Raw genomic sequence first — 19,295 nt, 5'->3', positions numbered from 1 at the left:
TAAGACCTTAAGTATAAGATCATAGTACACTCTGATTTAGGCATTTCAATTTCTTTGTCTTCCATGAGGAAGTATCTATTCAGAAAATAAAGTCAGTTTTAAATACTAAAAAGCAAACTTAAATAGAATTTGGCATCTTCTTACATTCATTTCATTCCATTTCCACAGATTCAACCAACACTTACAGCTTTTTACAGGACAGGCACTATTCTAGATACTGGGAATATAAAGAAAAACCAGATCTAGTAATGTGAAGTTTTATGGGATATTTTAATACATTGTGGTAAGGGAAATGGTAAAGGAGCGCACATAGGAAAAATAAAAGTATTTATTGGGTTGGATACAGTTTTTTCTTTTTTCAACTATCAAGCCAGCTTATGCCTTAGGCAGTGGTATGAATGGTAGGATAGACTGTTCCAGATTCTTGCCATTGTTTTTATGCAGTCTCATTTTGTAAGGCCCCAATCTAAGTCCCAGGTCACATCCAGTTCTGACAGAGTCACAGGAAGTAAAAGGCAATGGAAACCCTTGAAAGCTAAATCTTTATGTATTCCGAATGGTTGTAGGGGTTGTGCTAGTGTATTTTATAGGTGAATTGACTAAAAGAAGGTCCAAAGTTGCTGACAAAGCAGAGGTGATAGAGAAGAATGTTTATAAGCAGTATTTGGTATATGCTTAATAAAATAGTCATAGGGTAACTATTGCTGGACTGGGACCTAGCTGCTGGAGCCCTGCTATGTTGATATAGATGTCCCTGTTGCCTACTGCATGTCTGGACATTGCAGTGCTATTCTTCACTCTGTTGCTGGGACACCCAAGACCTTTTATTATATTTCACATTTGTTCCCTGCTTTCTGTCAATTGCTCTTCACGGACTGTGTTCTTCCTGTTTAACTTCCTGTAGGTGTTTCTTCTCCATACCAGTGTTTCAGGTCACTGATCCTTTGTGTCTGTATAACTACTATAGTTAATCGTCTATGCATAGTTGGGGCCCAATATGTGACAGCTAATATTTTAAGAACACATTTCAATTATATGCTTTTTTCTTGATCAACAACCTATAATGAGCCTATGTCCTTTCAGAAAACATAAGTCTTCTCTTCAGTCTCTTCATGGCTGACTTCATCTCCTGGTTCCTCAGGGTGTAGATCATGGGGTTCAGAACAGGGATGATGACTGTGAAGGTGATGGAGACGGCTCTGTCCATGGGAAGGGCAGTGAAGGGCCGGGCATAGACATAGATGCAGGGCACAAAGTGAAGGGTCACCACAGTGATGTGGGCTGTGCAGGTAGAGATGGCTTTCCTCCTGCCTTCCCCAGTGTGAGACCTCAGCATCATCAAGATGACTGTGTAGGACACAAGAAGAAGGACAAACCACAGGGTAGTGACCAGACCATTGTTGGAAATCATTAAGACTTCAAGAACAAAGGTGTCAGTGCAGGCAAGTTTGAGGACCTGGGGGACATCGCAGTAGAAGCCATCAACAACATTAGGCCCACAGAAGGGGAGGGGCAGCAACAGGGAAATCTGCACGATGGAGTGAACAAAGCCCCCCACCCAGGAGGCCACAATGAGGGCAGTGCATCGTCCCCTACTCATGATGGTCACGTAGTGCAAGGGCTTGGAGATGGCCATGTAGCGGTCAAAGGCCATCACAGAGAGAGAAAAAATGTCTGCCCCACCGAGAAGGTGGAAGAAGAACATCTGAGTGATGCAACCATTGAAAGAGATGGTCTTTGTTCTTGACAGAAGGTCCACAAGGACCTTGGGAGCAGTGATGGAGGAGAAGCAGATGTCCAAGACCGAGAGGTTGCGGAGCAGGAAGTACATGGGGGTATGAAGTCGGGACTCACAGGTCACAGTCACCATGATGGCAACATTTGCTAACACTGTTGTCACATAAACTACAGATAGAAAGAAAAATAAGAGCAAGCTCAGCTCTTGAGACTGGGTAAGTCCACAAAAAATAAATTCAGACACCTTGGAATGATTTCTCAGGGCCATTGGATGGTATTTCTTCCTCCATGTACAGCTTTGAAAGAAACAATAATAGTGCTGAGGCATTGAAATCAAGCAAAGATTTATCTCTTACATGGAAACTGAACATGCATAAATATATTTTTAATGCTATATCTTATCCTTCATGAACCTGCTGTGTTACCTGGGAAGTCACTCAGTTCTACTTGCTTTAGCTCCTGCATTAGTCCAAAATGTGGTTTGGGCTAGATCATTCATTTCCCTACTGTATTCAGTGGGGCCTTTGGTATCTGTTAAAATCCACTCCTAGGGATCCCTGGGTGGCGCAGCGGTTTGGCGCCTGCCTTTGGCCCAGGGCAAGATCTTGGAGACCCGGGATCGAATCCCACATCAGGCTCCCGGTGCATGGAGCCTGCTTCTCCCTCTGCCTCTCTCTCTCTCTCTCCCTCTCTCTCTCTCTCTCTCTCTCTGTGTGACTATCATAAATAAATAAAAATAAAAAAAGTGTTTTTAAAAAAAATTCACCCCTAGATGTTATCAAGGAAGAGAACTAAGGAAGGTTTCGTGGAAGGAGCTGTGGGTTCCCTACACCTCTGTGAGTGGGAGCACCTCTGATTTTATTCTCATTCCAATTTGTTTCTATGCAGTAAAAGCCATTGGAATAAATCACCTCTCATAGGCCTTTCAGTGACCACATGATAGGAATTGATTTGAACAGCGTGTTATAAAAGTTACCGCACACCTCATAACAATTTTTCTTATATCCCTTTGAAATTAGAGGGGAAGGTATTAGCATTCCCACATCAGTTAATACTGAAACTGAAAAACTGAACTCAATAAACACTAAGTCAGTTTTCCAAGATCGAATAGGAAATCAGTGGCACAGGAAACATAACCCAAATCTCCTCTGTCTCTTACTTCTAGGATCTTTCTGCTCTTCCATGCTACCTGCAGCTTCAGAATATATAAATACAAGAATAATTTGTGTTTTTAAAAAGAGATTGTATTCATCTGAGAGAGAGAAAGAGAGAACACAAGTGGTGGGAGAGGCAGAGAGAGAGAGAGAGAGAGAGAGAGAGAAAAGCAGACTCCCTGCTGAGCTGGGCATGGGGCTCCATCCTAGGACCCAGTAATCATGACCCAAGCCAAAGGCAGATATTTAACCATCTGAGCCACCCATGTACCCCAAGAATAATTTGTATAAGAGAATTTACAGAATTTTCCTATTGTTTTCAAGGGTGTATTTCATCAGCCCCTTCATTTCCTCTCTCCATGGCCAAGGTATTTTAGACCATTGCCTTTCTATTATCTTTCAAAAATGACATTTTTTTTTTTTACTTTTTAAAATTTCATTTCATCGATTCCCAGAGGTTGAGGCTTAACACAAAGATGGCAAGGATGGTACTGGAGAGGGTTTTGTTCACAAAGAAGACAGCAAAGTCCAGGCCTGCATCTGCATACATAGAGACAGGGCATGATGTAGAAGCTTACCACAGGGATGTAGGCTATACGGGTACACCCTTCCTATAAAACCTGAGCAGTTTCTGATGAGTTTAGGATTTGCATTTCCTGACAGAGTACAGATCAACACCAAATGGAACAAAGGTAGCTTCCTGCCTTGGTGGCCCATAGGTTCTCTTACTATAGAGTCCTGCTTGGGCAGGGAGTGGGGCAGATCCAATTTAGAGAATTTTCAATTCATTCTGTTTTGCCTGTGGGAGTCAGGAGTGAGCAACCTTTTATTGTTTGAGGGTCGATTTCAAAAAAATAAAGTTCCAGGGAGGCTTAAGTGACATACATAAGGGAATAGAGAGAGCTAGTGCAGTCAGACTATGGCTTTCAGCACAATACACATTCCACCCATGTTGCTTCAATAATTTCTGAGATTTATCATGTTGGTAGGAGTGACAAAGTTAACTCAGAGGAAAAAAGCCATCTTCAGCCTAAGCATCTGTCTGAACCACCATCTAGATGGCCCCCAGATCAAGTTCACCTGGGAAGCACCGTTCTTGGTCTGTGTAGAAACAAGCTTTGTGAGTCTTGAGAAATTAGGTGGTTAAATAAACCCTAAGCATACATTGCATCACCTTTGCTCTGGAGAATATGACTATTTGCCTTATTTCCTGTTTATTCTGTCTCTGTGAGGACAGCAGGTACTGATAGGTAGCATGTTTTATCCAAAAGACTTCTACTGAGCCACTCACATTGCAAGGAACTCGGACACTGTAAAAGCTCTTCTGAAGATTCTACTTTCTTTGCCTTTCCCAGTGAGTCCCCTTCTCTTTGTTCCTAGTTATAACCACTTATCATTTCTCCTTCAATCATTGCAAATTTCCCAACTGATCTTTCCTTTGGTGTAGTTTTCTCTAATTCATCATGTCTGTTTTTTCCAGAAATGTAATTACAAGTCACAAATGGGGGGATCCCTGGGTGGCGCAGCGGTTTGGCGCCTGCCTTTGGCCCAGGGCGCGATCCTGGAGACCCGGGATCGAATCCCACGTCGGGCTCCCGGTGCATGGAGCCTGCTTCTCCCTCTGCCTGTGTCTCTGCCTCTCTCTCTCTCTCTCTCTGTGACTATCATGAATAAATAAATAAAATCTTTAAAAAAAAAAAAACAAGTCACAAATGGGACCATATATTTCTTTTTTTCCTTTTTAAAAATTTAAATTCAATTTGTCAACATATATAGTACATCATTATTTTCAGATGTAGTTTTCAATGATTTGTCATTTGTGTATAACACCCCGTGCTCATCCCATCACATGCCCTCCTTAAAGCCCATCATCCAGTTACCCCATCCTCCCACCCACCTCCCCTTCAGCAACCCTCAGTTTGTTTCCCAGAGTTAAAAATCTCACATGGTTTGTCTTCCTCTCTGTTTTTTGACTGAATGGGGAAAAGCCAGGGACGATATATTCCTTTGTTTAAAAATCTTTAATGGTTCCCTATTATCTACAGAATAAAGATTAAACTCCTCTTTGTATTATCTGGTACCCTGTTTCCTTTGATCCTCTGTTTCAGGTGTTTAAATGTCATGCAAAATTCTTGCTGGCCCACGCCTTTGGGTCTGTACATGTTCCTATGGCCCCTCTACCCACCATGCCCTCACCACTCCCAGAACCTCCTACTTACTTACCCAGCTTCACAAACACTGATCTTTCAACACTCAGGTTCAGAGTCTTCTGTGAAAACTTTCCTGACACCCCTTTGGGTGTCATCATTCCCTGCACTGACTTCTCTTCTTGTGCCTATAACAGATTATTCCATTTAATTTCTTACCTGTCTCTCCTTAGTTTTGTATAATTTCCCCTCATGTTCATCCTGTCTGCTCAGTGTTTAATTCATCCTAACATCACCAAAGCTTTACTTAGTCTGGGGCATGAGTAAGGTGCTCAAAAATGTTTTCCTTATTGTTTTTATTTTTATTTTTAAAAAGATTTTATTTATTTGAGAGAGAGAGAGCACAAGGAGGGGGAGGCAGACTTTCCACTGAGTATGGAGCATGGGGAATATTAAAAATAGTGAAAGGGAATAAAGAGGAAAGGAGAGAAAATGAGTGGGAAATATCAGAGAGGGAGACAGAACATGGGAGACTCCTAACTCTGGGAAACGAACAAGGGGTAGTGGAAGGGGAGTTGGGCAGGGGGACGGGGTGACTGGGTGATGGGCACTGAGGGGGGCACTTGACAGGATGAGCACTGGGTGTTATACTATATGTTGGCAAATTGAACTCCAATAGAAAAAAAGAAAGACCTTGGCAGAATGTAAAATGCTACTCAGTAGAAGAACAGCTTCTCTTTGAACCAATTAGATTGTTTGTATTTCCATGAACTTGTGTGGATTAACCAAGTGGACTAGAGGTTTCAGGGCTAAGTCATCGGGTTTGAGAATAAAGCTGGCTCTGGATCAAAGGCAAAAGAGATGCAGTGAATCAGGGGCAGTGTATGGATATGGGGCTGCCTTGAAAACCTCTATAGTTTTGAAGGGAATTTTGGGCATTTTAAAGTCATATTTTTTTTTGGTGCCAGTCATTCAAGTATCTTCCTTCAGCTCAGGTCATGATTCTAGGGTCCTGGGATAGAGGGGGTTGAGTCCCCCATCAGGCTTCTTGGTCAGTGGGGAGCCTGCCTTTCCCTCTCTTGCTGCTCCTTCTGCTGTGCTCTCTCTTTTTGTCAAATAAATAAAATATTTTTAAAAAATCGTGTTTTTTTTTTTAAGGAAGCACCCATCTTGTGGTAAAATGCTCTGTGACCCCCATGGACAGACCCTAAGCTGGAACAAAATCTCCTTAAATGCAATTCGGTTATTCCACCAAATACAAGATGCTTTCTCTTTAAGCATGCAGACCCATGTGTGTGTGACCCCTTACTAGAAAGACATTCCTCCTTTCCCAATATTTAACATCCACTTCATTTTCTCTCACCAAAGAGAGCTATTTTTGCAGTGTCTTATGCACCAGGTGCATTGTTCTTGTTTATCCTATTCGTGCATAATCCACAATGTCTCACACTGGCAGTTCCATGTCCTTACCTAAGCCTTCAGTATCCAGCCAGGAATTCGCACCTCTAAGACTGGGTGGGTGGCTGTCAGCATATATGAAGCTGGGGAACCATTATGTTCTTCTCAAGATGAATTGCACTAGTCTTCAAGGTCTTCTCTTCCACCTTCACAGTGGAAAGGGAAGACTCAGGGAGTCATGTCACCACAGCTCTTCTGTTTGCCCCAATGTGTCCCTGACACGTGCACTAGTCCCTCAGGCCCAAGCCAAATATGAGAAAGGGAATTTTATTGGTGTGGAAAGAGAATGGACCTTCTCCAATCATGTTGGAGTTCCAGTGGGAGTTATTATTATTATTTTTTTTTTTCCTTTTTATTTTTTTTTTTATTTTTTATTTATTTATTTTTTTTTTATTGGTGTTCAATTTACTAACATACAGAATAACACCCAGTGCCCGTCACCCATTCACTCCCACCCCCCGCCCTCCTCCCCTTCTACCACCCCTAGTTCGTTTCCCAGAGTTAGCAGTCTTTATGTTCTGTCACCCTTTCTGATATTTCCCACACATTTCTTCTCCCTTCCCTTATTTTCCCTTTCACTATTATTTATATTCCCCAAATGAATGAGAACATATAATGTCAGTGGGAGTTATTAAACAGTTCCCAAGTCATTACTGCACGCAAGTCCACACATTTGCACACTCACACACACAAACACATACGTGTGTGCACACACACACATGCCCACGTTTCTGTGCTTTTCAAATTCTTGTAAAATCCCAGAAGGCATGAATCTATCTGTTCTGTGATTTTCTGAGATTTAGGGGAACATATATATATATTTTTATTTAGGGGAACATATTAATAGAAACATCTAATGTCGTATGATCCTTCATTCTCAAAGTGAGCAACATTCCCAAAGGAACAAAAACTGGTCTGTGGGGGCCCAAAAAACCTAGATATTACAGTGCTGTGTGGCCCTTCAAAGAGCCTCAGTACAAGGATGCCTGGGTGGCTCAGTGGTTCGGCACCTGCCTTTGGCTCGGATCATGATCCTGGGATCTGGGATCGAGTCCCGCATTGGGCTCCCTGCAGGAAGCCTGCTTCTCCTTCTGCCTGTGTCTCTGCCTCTCTCTCTCAGTCTGTGCCTCTCATGAATAAATAAATAAATAAATCTTTAAAACAAGACAAAGAACCTCAGTATATAAAAAGATATACAGTATATCTTTGGTATTAAATTTTCTTGTGGGAGAGCAATTAGGAAAAATATCTAAGACATCTAACTCTGGGAAATGAACAAAGGGTAGTGCAAGGGGAGGTGGGAGGGGGATTGGGGTGACTGGGTGATGGGCATTGAGGGGGGCACTTGGCGAGATGAGCACTGGGTGTTATGCTATATGTTGGCAAATTGAACTCCAATAAAAAATTAAAAAAAAATAAAAATAAAAAACTTTAAAAAATATCTAATAAAGTTCCTTGGAGGGGGGCAATCATTTTTAAAAATTTGAGAAGTATTGGTGTATAATTAAAGTCTTGGTCTAGCCTCTTCCCATAAGTGGCCTGAAGTGATCTCTGAAAATGGCTTACTATTCACTCGAGCCAGAAAACCTTACAAAAATCATGCAAATCGTCATGTTCACCTTAAGAACACACATGAAGGGATCTCTGGGTGACTCAGCCATTTAGACCCTGCCTTTGGCCCAGGGTGTGATCCTGGAGTCCTGGGATTGAGTCCCGCGTCTGGCTCCCTGCATGGAGCCTGCTTCTCCCTCTGCCAATGTCTCTGCCTCTCTTTCTGTGTCTCTCATGAATAAATACATAAAATCTTAAAAAAAAAGAACACACATAAAACTATGCAGGCCATCAAGGGTATGCATATCTGAAAAGCCACCAAGTATCTGAAAGATGTCACTTTGCAGAACCATCGTGTGCCATTCTGTTGCTATAATAGTAACAGTAGAGTTGGTAGGTACATCCAGGCCAAACAGTAGGCCAAAAAGAGAGCTGAATTTTTACTGCATGTGCTTAAAAATGCAAAGAGTGATGCTGAACTTAAGGGTTTAGATGTGGGTTCTCTGGTCATTGAGTGCAATCCAGGTGAACAAATGACCCAAGATGCGGTGTAAAACTCACAAGGCTTATGGTCAGATTAACCCATATGAGCGCTCTCCCTGACATAGGAATGATCTTTACTGATAAGAGCATGTTGTTCCTAAAACAGAAGAGGGGTTGCATAGAAGAAAAAGATATCTTGGAAGAAACTAAAGAAAAAAAAAAAAACACCTTATGGTCCAGCAGTAAATTCTGCATAAAGTAAAAACAAATAGAAGTTAAAAAAAGTCTTGGCCTAATGTTTCTGTCTTGTAGGATGTAGAGAACATCATAGACATGTGTCACTTACCAGGACATTTTAATGCATCATAACAATTTGCAAAACATGGTTTTGTACGTTGCAATTTCTTGAGCTTCTTTACTAATTGTCTGATTTTTGAATGACTATTGCAGGCTGAAAGGTAGAATTTGATCTGAGCATAAGGAATAGAGGGTTATTTATTGTCTTTCTACATATTAAATTCCTTGAACTCTTTCTCTTAGGAGAGAGGTGTTTTACAACACAGACCCAGTGGCTATTCCTAAATGACCCTGCACACAATAGATTTGTACATGAAATGGGGCTTGAGTCTGTATTGTATTTCCTCGGTATTTTCATTGTTGCTGTTCTAAGCAACTTCTCTTGAATTGTCAGGCATTCAAAGACAAAAACTGTAAATTTGCTTTCCAGCTATAAAAACACTGAGGGTGAAATGGGGAGAGAAAGGAGGGAGAAGAAAGTTCAGGTTAACATAAAATAAATTACCTTTGTGGATTTTGTACAGACATATCCCCAAACCATGCAAGCACTTTTGAGGTTAATTTCAGTGGGAAGATCAGTAAAATGGGCCTGAGAAGAGAAAATTCTTGGTCTATGTGTAGATTTGCCCATGTATGTATCTGACCAAACATAACTTAAAGCATTTCTTCTCTTTTCACTAGTTGGTGAAATATATTGAAGATTCTGTATTCAAAATATTAAATCAAGAAGTGATTTTAATAATTAAATGGAAATACAGGGTCAATAGAGAGAACACGTATGAAATAAACACATCCATAATCTTCATATATTCATATTTAGGATTAGAGGGATAGACAATAGGGAATGTGGATTGTATGCCCGATTCACTCCATGAGCAGTGCTAATCTTCAGAACGAGCATCCTCTCCACACTTATCATTCTCCATTGTCATGACAACCTTGTGAACAGACAAGATCATTTCCATATTGCAGGTGGTAAAAGTAAGGTAAAATATGTTGGCATGAGAATCACAGATTACACCAAAATGGCATTAGGTAATTGATTTCCATCTTCTACCCCCTGCTTCTCCCAAGTTCACAAGCCCAATAGCTCATTTTCAATCTCATCTCTTCCTTTTGTTGTTAGATTCCTGCTAAGAGTTGAGAGGCTATGAGGATATACAGAAATGACTGGTGAGAGAGCTGGTGGTCTGTTGCCTCAGGATAGCAGTTTGAGGAAACCAGATCATAGATTTCCAGTCTCCATGTGAGTGCTCACTCCCGCTAACTGCTCTCAGAAGGTCCAAGCCTTCTCTGCAGTCTTTTCATGGCTGACTTCATCTCCTGGTTCCTCAGTGTATAGATCATGGGGTTCAGCATGGGGGTAATGACTGTGTTATTGATGGATACAACTGTGTCCATGGGCAGCGTGATGAAGGGCCGGCAGTAGATGTAGACGCAAGGCACGAAGTGCAGGGTCACCACGAAGATATGGGAAGTGCAGGTGGACAGGGCCTTGTTCCGCCCCTCCCCAGAGTGAGATCTCAGCATCACCAGAATGACAGTGTAGGAGCCCAGGAGCAGGAGGAACCACAGCAGGGTCACCAGCCCATTGTTAGAGATCATGAGAAGCTCCAGGGCAAAGGTGTTGGTACAGGCCAGCTTAATCACTTGGGGCACATCACAGTAGAAGGCATCCAGGATGTTGGGGCCACAGAAAGGGAGTGGAAGCATGAGAGTTACCTGGACAATTGAGTGCAAACCACCACCCACCCAGGAAGCCACCACCAAGCCCACCCACGTCTCTCTCCTCATAATGGTCACATAATGCAGGGGTTTGGCGATTGCAAGGTACCTGTCATAGGCCATCACAGAGAGGAAGAAAATGTCTGCCCCACCAGCGAAGTGGAAGAAGAAGATCTGTGCCATGCAGCCATTGTAGGAGATGGTTTTTCTCTCTGATAACAGATCCACCAGGAACTTGGGAACAGTGACAGATGAAAAGACAATGTCCAGGACTGATTTGTTCCGCAGCAGAAAGTACATGGGAGAGTGGAGGTGGGACTCACAGGTGATGGTCACCACAATGAGGACATTGCCCAGCACAGTTGCTACATATACAGCAAGGAAGACCACAAACAAGAACAATTCTAGCTCGTGGAAGTGAGTGAGTTTCAGAAAGACAAATTCCTTCACATTGGTGTGGTTGCTCTGGCCCATGGTGCAGATCACCCTCCTCCAGGTCTACCTTGGGAAAAGGTATGTTAGGGTTAGGAGCACAGTGTCATGAGGCAACAGCATCATTTACTGTATATTCTTATAAGGCTCTTTCAAGCACCCAGATCATCATGACCACTCAGAAAAACTGGGCTAAGGTCTCCCCTTTTGTGGCCTGGAAATTCTTTATCCTGATAACTCTTCGATCCTATTGGAAATACTCTGAGTGGACAGCAAGAGCCATCATACTCCAATGCCTTTCCTCTGACAAGAGGGAGATGGCAGGACTAGGGTCATTTGACTAATGGCTTGCCTTCTGTCCTGCAAGAGTAACTTCCTCACATGTATGCAGAGCTTTATACTTTACCAAAGGCTTTCACCTGCAACAGCTCATATTGATTTTTATTCTCATGATGTCTCTGTGGGGTCCAGAGAGTGGTTACGATCACCTCCATGTTACATACAGGAAGCTGAAGCTTCAAGCGGTTCATGTCTAGCCCACATTTGCACAATTGCAAAGTTAGTCAGTGGCAAATCAAGGATTCAAATCCAAATAATTTTTCAGACTTGACAAAGACCAAATGTTAGTTGGGATCCTCCAAGCCCTCGACCTCGACTTTCTGTCTTTTCAACGAGCCCTCGACCTCGGCTTTCTGTCTTTTCAACGAGGCCTCGACCTCGGCTTTCTGTCTTTCCTTGCTAAGAATCCTGCTACATCATTTTAACAAGAAGCCCAGAAGCTCCCACTCTTGGTGTCTGATCAAATGTGTCATCCCAGACCCTTAATATCTAACTCCTTGTATCTAAATCCTTGGCTTATCTTTGCAAGAGTCCTGTTAGGCCAGTTTAGCAAGAATTCTTTGGCCTTGATGTGTCCCCTTAGCAATGTTCCCTCACTCTGCTCATTGGCTATAAATCCCAACTTGTCCTTTTTGTATTTGGAGTTAAGCTTTTATTTTATTTTATTTATTTATTCATGAGAGAGAGAGAGAGAGAGAGAGAGAGAGAGAGAGGCAGAGACATAGGCACAGGGAGAGAGAGAGAGAGAAGCAAGCCCCATGCAGGGAGCCCAACGTGGGAGTCGGTCCCGGGTCTCCAAGATCACACCCTGGGCAGAAGGCAGCACCAAACCGCTGGGGCACTGGGGCTGCCCTGGAGTTAAGCTTAATCTCTCTCCTCTATTGCAATAGTTTTGACCCCTGCTGGAATAGTCTTGAATAAAATTTGTCTTGCCATTTTAAACAAGTGTCCAGTGAATAATTTTTGTTTAACAGACTCCAGAGGTTTCCCCCTGTACCATTTCTTCCAGACCAGAGAGTCTGGAACTTACTTTGATTTTTCAGAATTATAGTGGATAGATAAGGCTTAAGCAGTTAATTATATAGTGTGACTATTTAATCTCCTTTCCTTCTTTAAAGGAAAAGAAGAATCAGCCCCTCATAGTACCCTTTCTTGCACTTAGAGACACTTGGACCTCACTGGGCCCACAGGGCTCTTGATAGAGTATAGAGCTACAGTCATTGTTCAGAGCACATTCAGGTGTCACAGACAAGCTGATTATTAAAATTTCAGAGGTGACAACCCAAAAATCCTCACTTTAGGGGTGAACAGAGAAGATTGTTTATTTTTCAAGAACCAGCCTGACTTGGTGAAACATGGAGAATTTTTTTTTTAATATTCAAATACTTTTGTGGGGTTTGTTATTTTTTTTTTTTGTTTGTCGTGAAAACACTTAGGATCTACTCTTTTAACAAATTTCAAGTATACATTTTAACTGTAGTCGCCATGCTGTACATTAGATCTCCAGAACTTAATCATCTTGCATAAATCAAACATTGTGTTCCTTGACCAACATTTCCTGTCTCCCACTCCCCCCAGCCCCTAGCAACCACCATTCTACTCTCTGCTTCTATGAGTAGAGCACATTATGCTGAGTGAAATAAGCCAGACACAGAAAGACAAATACTGCATGATCTCACTTATATGTGGATTCTAAAATAGAATATAAGATCCCTTGTATTCTTTTCATTAGAACCATTTAATTCCTGTTGAAGTGAGGTTTTTTTTTAAAGTTTTTTTTTTAAATATAATCCGATTGGAATCCTATGTATGCCAGCATCCAGGAACAGCATGTTACCTAAAACTGGCACTCTGGAGTTTTTTACTGCCACCTAACAAATAGCAGAGAGCCTTGCAAATGATATTCTGTATTCAGAAGTATGTTTTTGTCTTTAACAAGGATGTCTACAAAGAAGAGCCCTCCTTAGGATGGTATCAAGGACAGGATCTGTTCAGGGTCCCCCATGTGAGACCACAAGGGAAACATCTGTCCTGGACCCCAGTGTAAGGGAGAGCTCCCCTGGGAAACCAGTGAGATTCTTCTTCCTAGACAATGAAGACTTTGTACTGGGCCATTTTCCCCTTGCCATGTCTTCCATACACTCGAAACATATAGGTGGCTTAATTTCCTATGCCATACTTTTTCAAATGTAGTCTCTTAACAGCTTCTTATTTACATTTTATTTTTTTATCATGTGTGTTTCTTTTTGTGGCTGTAAGATCTCCCTAATCCTTTATAGAATGCAATGGGTAAATACATTGACTGCTAAGGTAGAGGATGGGTTTTGTAGGTATATGGCAATCAGGCAGGTTGAGAATAACCATTGGCCATGAGGGCTAGACTGACTTGGGAGTAGCTAGCCAGGCAAGCATAGCATCTTGGGAGACATGGGTTGGAGAGGGAATATGGAAACTAGGGGTCGGTGTGTGGCATTGGGAGTCAGGCTTGTAGAATATATATGAATAAAAGGTCACAAAGGTCATATACTGACCTCTTCAGTTTACCTAGTTGGGCCCCAATTATTTTTATATAATGCTGCTCTTAACATTTTGTAAAAGCATTTTTTGAGTGCATCTGTAAGTCCAGAGATGGACTTACTAGGTCAGATGATATGTTAGTTTTTTAGTTTTAGCTGATGAGTAAGGTATTGTAAAGAAGCAGCCTAATTTTAGTTGTGTTTGAATGCTTGATTTCTTTATCTTTTTGTTTGATTTCTTTTTTGGAGGTAGATGCTATGAGCTGAAATAAATTATATTACTTTTAAATTCTCATGGGAATAGAAGACTGAAGATTTTGTCTTCCATTAATATAGATTTTGTCTTCTAGTAATATAAATATCAAAAAATAATTAATACATTAGAATGAAGTTTAAATGTTTTGATAATTTTAGGGATAGAGAACTTTGTAAGCATGACACCAAAGATGATTAGATTTGACTGAAAGAAATAGGAACCATTTATGTTTCAAAAGTGTTAAAAATAAATGAAAAACCAGTCACTTTTGTTTCTGTATAAGCCCTTCGAATGACAATTCACATGAAAAGCTCATCGTAAACTTCAAAGCACTAGGTATTAGTATCACTATAATGTTCATTGCATTATGTAATTGTGTTTCTCTCCCTGCATCTAGCTAGTTTTTAATCTCTTTTTTAGAGAAAGATTGTGCCAATTATTTTATATATATTGTAGGTGCTCAGTGATGTTTATGGAATGAGTTTTAGTGAAAAAAATCACCTCTAATTTGAATGTGTCTTGAGAAGCCTACTATTTTACCTAAGAGGCTAGAGATATTAATCAGCCCAAGGCTTTTAGCTGTAACAAGCAGGTACTACAAGAATGGCACATGGATATGACACCTTTCAGGAACTGAAGACTGAACACTATTGAAATCCTAAAATTGTGTGTAGGCTAAGCTAGGTTGCCTACCATTGTGTCTTCAGGTACTCTCACCAACCTTTGCGTTAGAAAGAGGAGTCTGTCAGTTGCCCCATCTCCACTGCTCTGCTCCTCTTTTCCCAAATGCATTCACAGTCCACACTGCTTCCTTAGACACTGAGTTGGAAGTCTCAAATAATAATCAGCATAGGGAATAGTGTCAGGTATTTGTAGGCAACACAATTTTCAATGGGGGAGCTGGCAGTTGCAGATGCAACGGGAGTTATTAAAAAGTTACTAAGCAACATGTGGGATTTTTCCATCTGTCTTTCTGTTCTTGCTTTCTAGTTCAATTCCACTGTGGTCCGAGAGATTACCTTAATGACCTGTGAAGGTGTGATTGTGGCCCAGAATATGGTCTATCCTGGTGTTTGTTTGTTTGTTTGTTTTTTGTATTATAGGTTGGAAATTTATTTTTTTTAATTTATTTTTTATTGGTGTTCAATTTACTAACATACAGAATAACCCCCAGTGCCCGTCACCCATTCACTCCCACCCCCCGCCCTCCTCCCCTTCTACCACCCCTAGTTCGTTTCCCAGAGTTAGCAGTCTTTACGTTCTGTCTCCCTTTCTGATATTTCCCACACATTTCTTCTCCCTTCCCTTATATTCCCTTTCACTATTATTTATATTCCCCAAATGAATGAGAACATATAATGTTTGTCCTTCTCCGACTGACTTACTTCACTCAGCATAATACCCTCCAGTTCCATCCACGTTGAAGCAAATGGTGGGTATTTGTCATTTCTAATAGCTGAGTAATATTCCATTGTATACATAAACCACATCTTCTTTATCCATTCATCTTTCGTTGGACACCGAGCAAAAACAGACACATAGATCAGTGGAACAGAATAGAGAATCCAGAAGTGGACCCTGAACTTTATGGTCAACTAATATTCGATAAAGGAGGAAAGACTATCCATTAGAAGAAAGACGGTCTCTTCAATAAATGGTGCTGGGAAAATTGGACATCCACATGCAGAAGAATGAAACTAGACCACTCTCTTGTACCATACACAAAGATAAACTCAAAATGGATGAAAGATCTAAATGTGGGACAAGATTCCATCAAACTCCTAGAGAAGAATACAGGCAACACCCTTTTTGAACTCGGCCACAGTAACTTCTTGCAAGATACATCCACGAAGGCAAAAGAAACAAAAGCAAAAATGAACTATTGGGACTTCATCAAGATAAGAAGCTTTTGCACAGCAAAGGATACAGTCAACAAAACTCGAAGACAACCTACAGAATGTTTTTTACACATGTAAGTGAAATCATATGGTATTTGTCTAAGTCTGACTTATTTCACTTAGTCCATCCATGTTGATACAAATGCCAAGATCTTATCCTTGTTAATAGCTGTATATTACTCCAGGGTGCATTTGGGTCTGTGTATGTGTCACCTCTTCTTTGTCCATTCATCTATTATGGATACTTGGGTTGCTTCCATATCTTAGCTATTGTAAATAATGCTGCATTAAACATAGGGTGTATGTTTTTTAATTAGTGTTTTCATTTTCTTTGGGTAAATATGTAGTAATGAAATTACTGGATCAAATGGTAGTTCTCTTTTTAACTTTTTGAGGAACCTCCATGCTCTTTTCCACAGTGGCTGCACCAATTTACATTTCTACCAACAGTGCATGAAGGTTCCTTTTCTCATGGGGCTGTTGAAACTCCTGTTTCAGAGGAAGTATATAAAGTTTAAAACAAAGTTCCAGGCACCAAGCAAGCACTTTTTTAGAGGGGTGTATTACCAATGGTGACTCATGGGCATGGATGGAGTATATGTCATGGACTTCAGGTTGACATATGCTAAATGCAAAAAAACTGAGTCCCCTATGAGACATATGCAAGTTCAGAGGGAGGTGGTTGTAGAGGTGGTTTTAGGGATTTAGTCTTCTTGAGATTAAAGCATCAATAAAGGGGCTCTTTTTGGTCATTCTTGTATCATGTCTTTAAAAATTCAGTTTAGAGAGTAGCCTTGAGAAAGAACATTCACAGTTTAAGGGTAGGATTTCTTAGCACCATTAATTCTATTTTATATTTGATAGGTTGACAGCAGAAGGAGAGGCAGAGGGATATACTACCCTGAATGTTACTTTACAAACAAATTAGAATGATTTATCATCAGGGATTTTTGACATAATGGGAATCCCTGAACTCTTACTGTAAAGGTATAGAGACTCTCTGAACTTAGAAGAGAGGATATTCTTTTCTTGAGACAGAGGGGAAAGTCCCTGCTCTCACCATAAAACAGAGAATTCAGTCTGCACCCAGAACCACACAGAAGATGGAAACCTAACATAAATTACACAAATTACATATATTATATAATTTAATTCCCACACTTATTGTGCCAAATAGATGTGAAATTAAATATTAATCACTTTTAAATTAGGAGCATCCCCTTGGTAGACTTAGAGAAGGAGTTTGTGACAGCACAAGTGATATCCATAAATTGTCAGTCAGCACCTTGTGGCTCTGGGATTGGAACCTTGGTCATCTGAAAAATACCCACCTGGCAGATTATTGTGGTGATTACATAAAACAGCAACTGTGCTGTCTAGCACAACACTCCATGAATAATAGGTAAACATTAATTCCTTTATGTATTCTGTAGGGGAATGTGGGAGACATCTTGGGCATTGCTCATTCTCCAATTAGATGACAACATCAGAACTAATAACACACATTTTATCTCACTGATTAAGCCCTTGCCAGTTTCAAATGTCTTAAAATTTGTGGCTTGACCATTTGGATCAACCATTTTGGTTTGACAGGTGTCCTGATGGCTATGTCCATATCAGTGTAAGCAACCAGCCCTGCATCAGGCTGGGGTTTGTGTACTTTATCTGGGGTGTGCCTTCTTCTGGTCCAGAGCTCGTCCTCCTATCCAGGTGCTTAGAGCTTTCTGCTTTCTCTCTCAGGTCCTTGCTGTCCACAGTCTACCAAACTCACAGAGTAAAGTAACTCTATTAAAACCTCATGCTCCTGCCAGTCTATTGTCTAAGTACTTTATACTTTGCTTGATTCTGCTTTGCATACAGTCTAATCAGGCCATATAGTTCCTTCTCGTCCTCGGGTTGCTACTCTCTAATGAAGCTACAAGACCTTGAAGCTGGCTTATTCTAAATCCATCCTTCTGGGCCCAGAAGGCTGTGTTTATGGGAAAACACTAGATTTGACAAGACAGAGGGAGATGGGAGAGAAACTGTAACCTTTAAGAAACTATTTTCCAGTGCCTGTTAACACCTGCAGCTTTGGACAGTAGAGAAGGGGTTTTCAAAGTCCAAGTTCCAAGGTTGGGGGTGCATAGACGGTTCACTATATCCCTGTAGATGAATCACTACAGTTACCCCTGAGTATCTCTGTGAAGAAAGGCTTTGCAGAATCTAAAATCCATGGTTTCACGAATTCATCACTCTCTTGGGTATAGAGGACACATTCTTACTTATGTTTTCTAAAAGCAGAAATGATTAATCTCCATCCCAGTGGTCAGGCCCTCAGATTTCCCTGAGTTGATCAATCTTGGGATTTTCCTTTGTGGTCCATGAGGAATACACACAGGAGGGTCTGAAAGACCCAGCACAGGATCAATACCTGATCATAGAAATCCCTGCCCTTCCCACCTCCAAACAACCTGTCAGCATACAGAATCTTGTAAGCATTGAGTTTCTATGGTTTGCTAAGTGTCAGGCTGGGCATTTTGTGTATGTTAAGATATTAAATCCTGCAAACCACCCATTTACAGATGACTTGATAGACACTGACACAAATTAAAAGGACACTTTGCACAACAATCCTCACATCATGAGGCCATATTCTCTTCATGGCATACATTACGAACTTTCCTTCAGGTGGCGTAGCACAAAACACATGGGCTTTCCCTAGAATATTTTGGTTTGTGCACTATTTAGGGCAGGAGTGGAGAATATCTTTTCTATGAAGGAAATACATGCATATAAAAAGCAATAGAAGATGACAGACTTGTAAGAAAAGCAACTTACTAGTTAAATATACATTAAGAATCCCACCATTTGCTTCAACGTGGATGGAACTGGAGGGTATTATGCTGAGCGAAATAAGTCAATCGGAGAAGGACAAACATTATATGGTCTCATTCATTTGGGGAACATAAATAATAGGGAAAGGGAATAGAAGGGAAGGGAGAAGAAATGGGTAGAATGGGTAGGAAATATCAGAAAGGGAGATAGAACATGAAAGACTCCTAACTCTGGGAAACGAACTAGGGGTGGTGGAAGGGGAGGAGGGCGGGGGTGGGGGTGAATGGGTGACGGACACTGAGGGGGGCACTTGGCGGGATGAGCACTGGGTGTTATTCTGTATGTTGGCAAATTGAACACCAATAAAAAATAAATTTGTTATTTAAAAAAAGAATTTAATTTAACAAACTGGGGATCCCTGGGTGGCGCAGCGGTTTGGCGCCTGCCCTTGGCCCAGGGCGCGATCCTGGAGACTCGGGATCGAA

The 19,295-nt window shown here is 41.1% G+C and overlaps 2 protein-coding genes across 2 annotated transcripts; both read right to left on the bottom strand.

The window, feature by feature from the left end:
* Positions 1–1,069: 1,069 nt before the first annotated feature.
* Positions 1,070–2,005, bottom strand: LOC140613232 (olfactory receptor 4D9-like). Its single transcript, XM_072791792.1, has one exon. It carries the CDS (start codon positions 2,003–2,005, stop codon positions 1,070–1,072), a length of 936 nt encoding a protein of 311 aa, XP_072647893.1.
* Positions 2,006–10,090: 8,085 nt separating this feature from the next.
* On the bottom strand, positions 10,091–11,026 carry OR4D6 (olfactory receptor family 4 subfamily D member 6). The gene has a single exon (XM_072791791.1). It carries the CDS (start codon positions 11,024–11,026, stop codon positions 10,091–10,093), a length of 936 nt encoding a protein of 311 aa, XP_072647892.1.
* Between the last annotated feature and the right edge of the window lie 8,269 nt (positions 11,027–19,295).

This window comes from Canis lupus, chromosome 21 (genome assembly GCF_048164855.1).
Source record: "Canis lupus baileyi chromosome 21, mCanLup2.hap1, whole genome shotgun sequence".
Classification (NCBI taxonomy): Eukaryota; Metazoa; Chordata; class Mammalia; order Carnivora; family Canidae; genus Canis; species Canis lupus.
The sequence above is the reverse complement of the archived record's forward strand: the minus strand, read 5'-3'. Positions and strand labels throughout refer to the sequence as shown.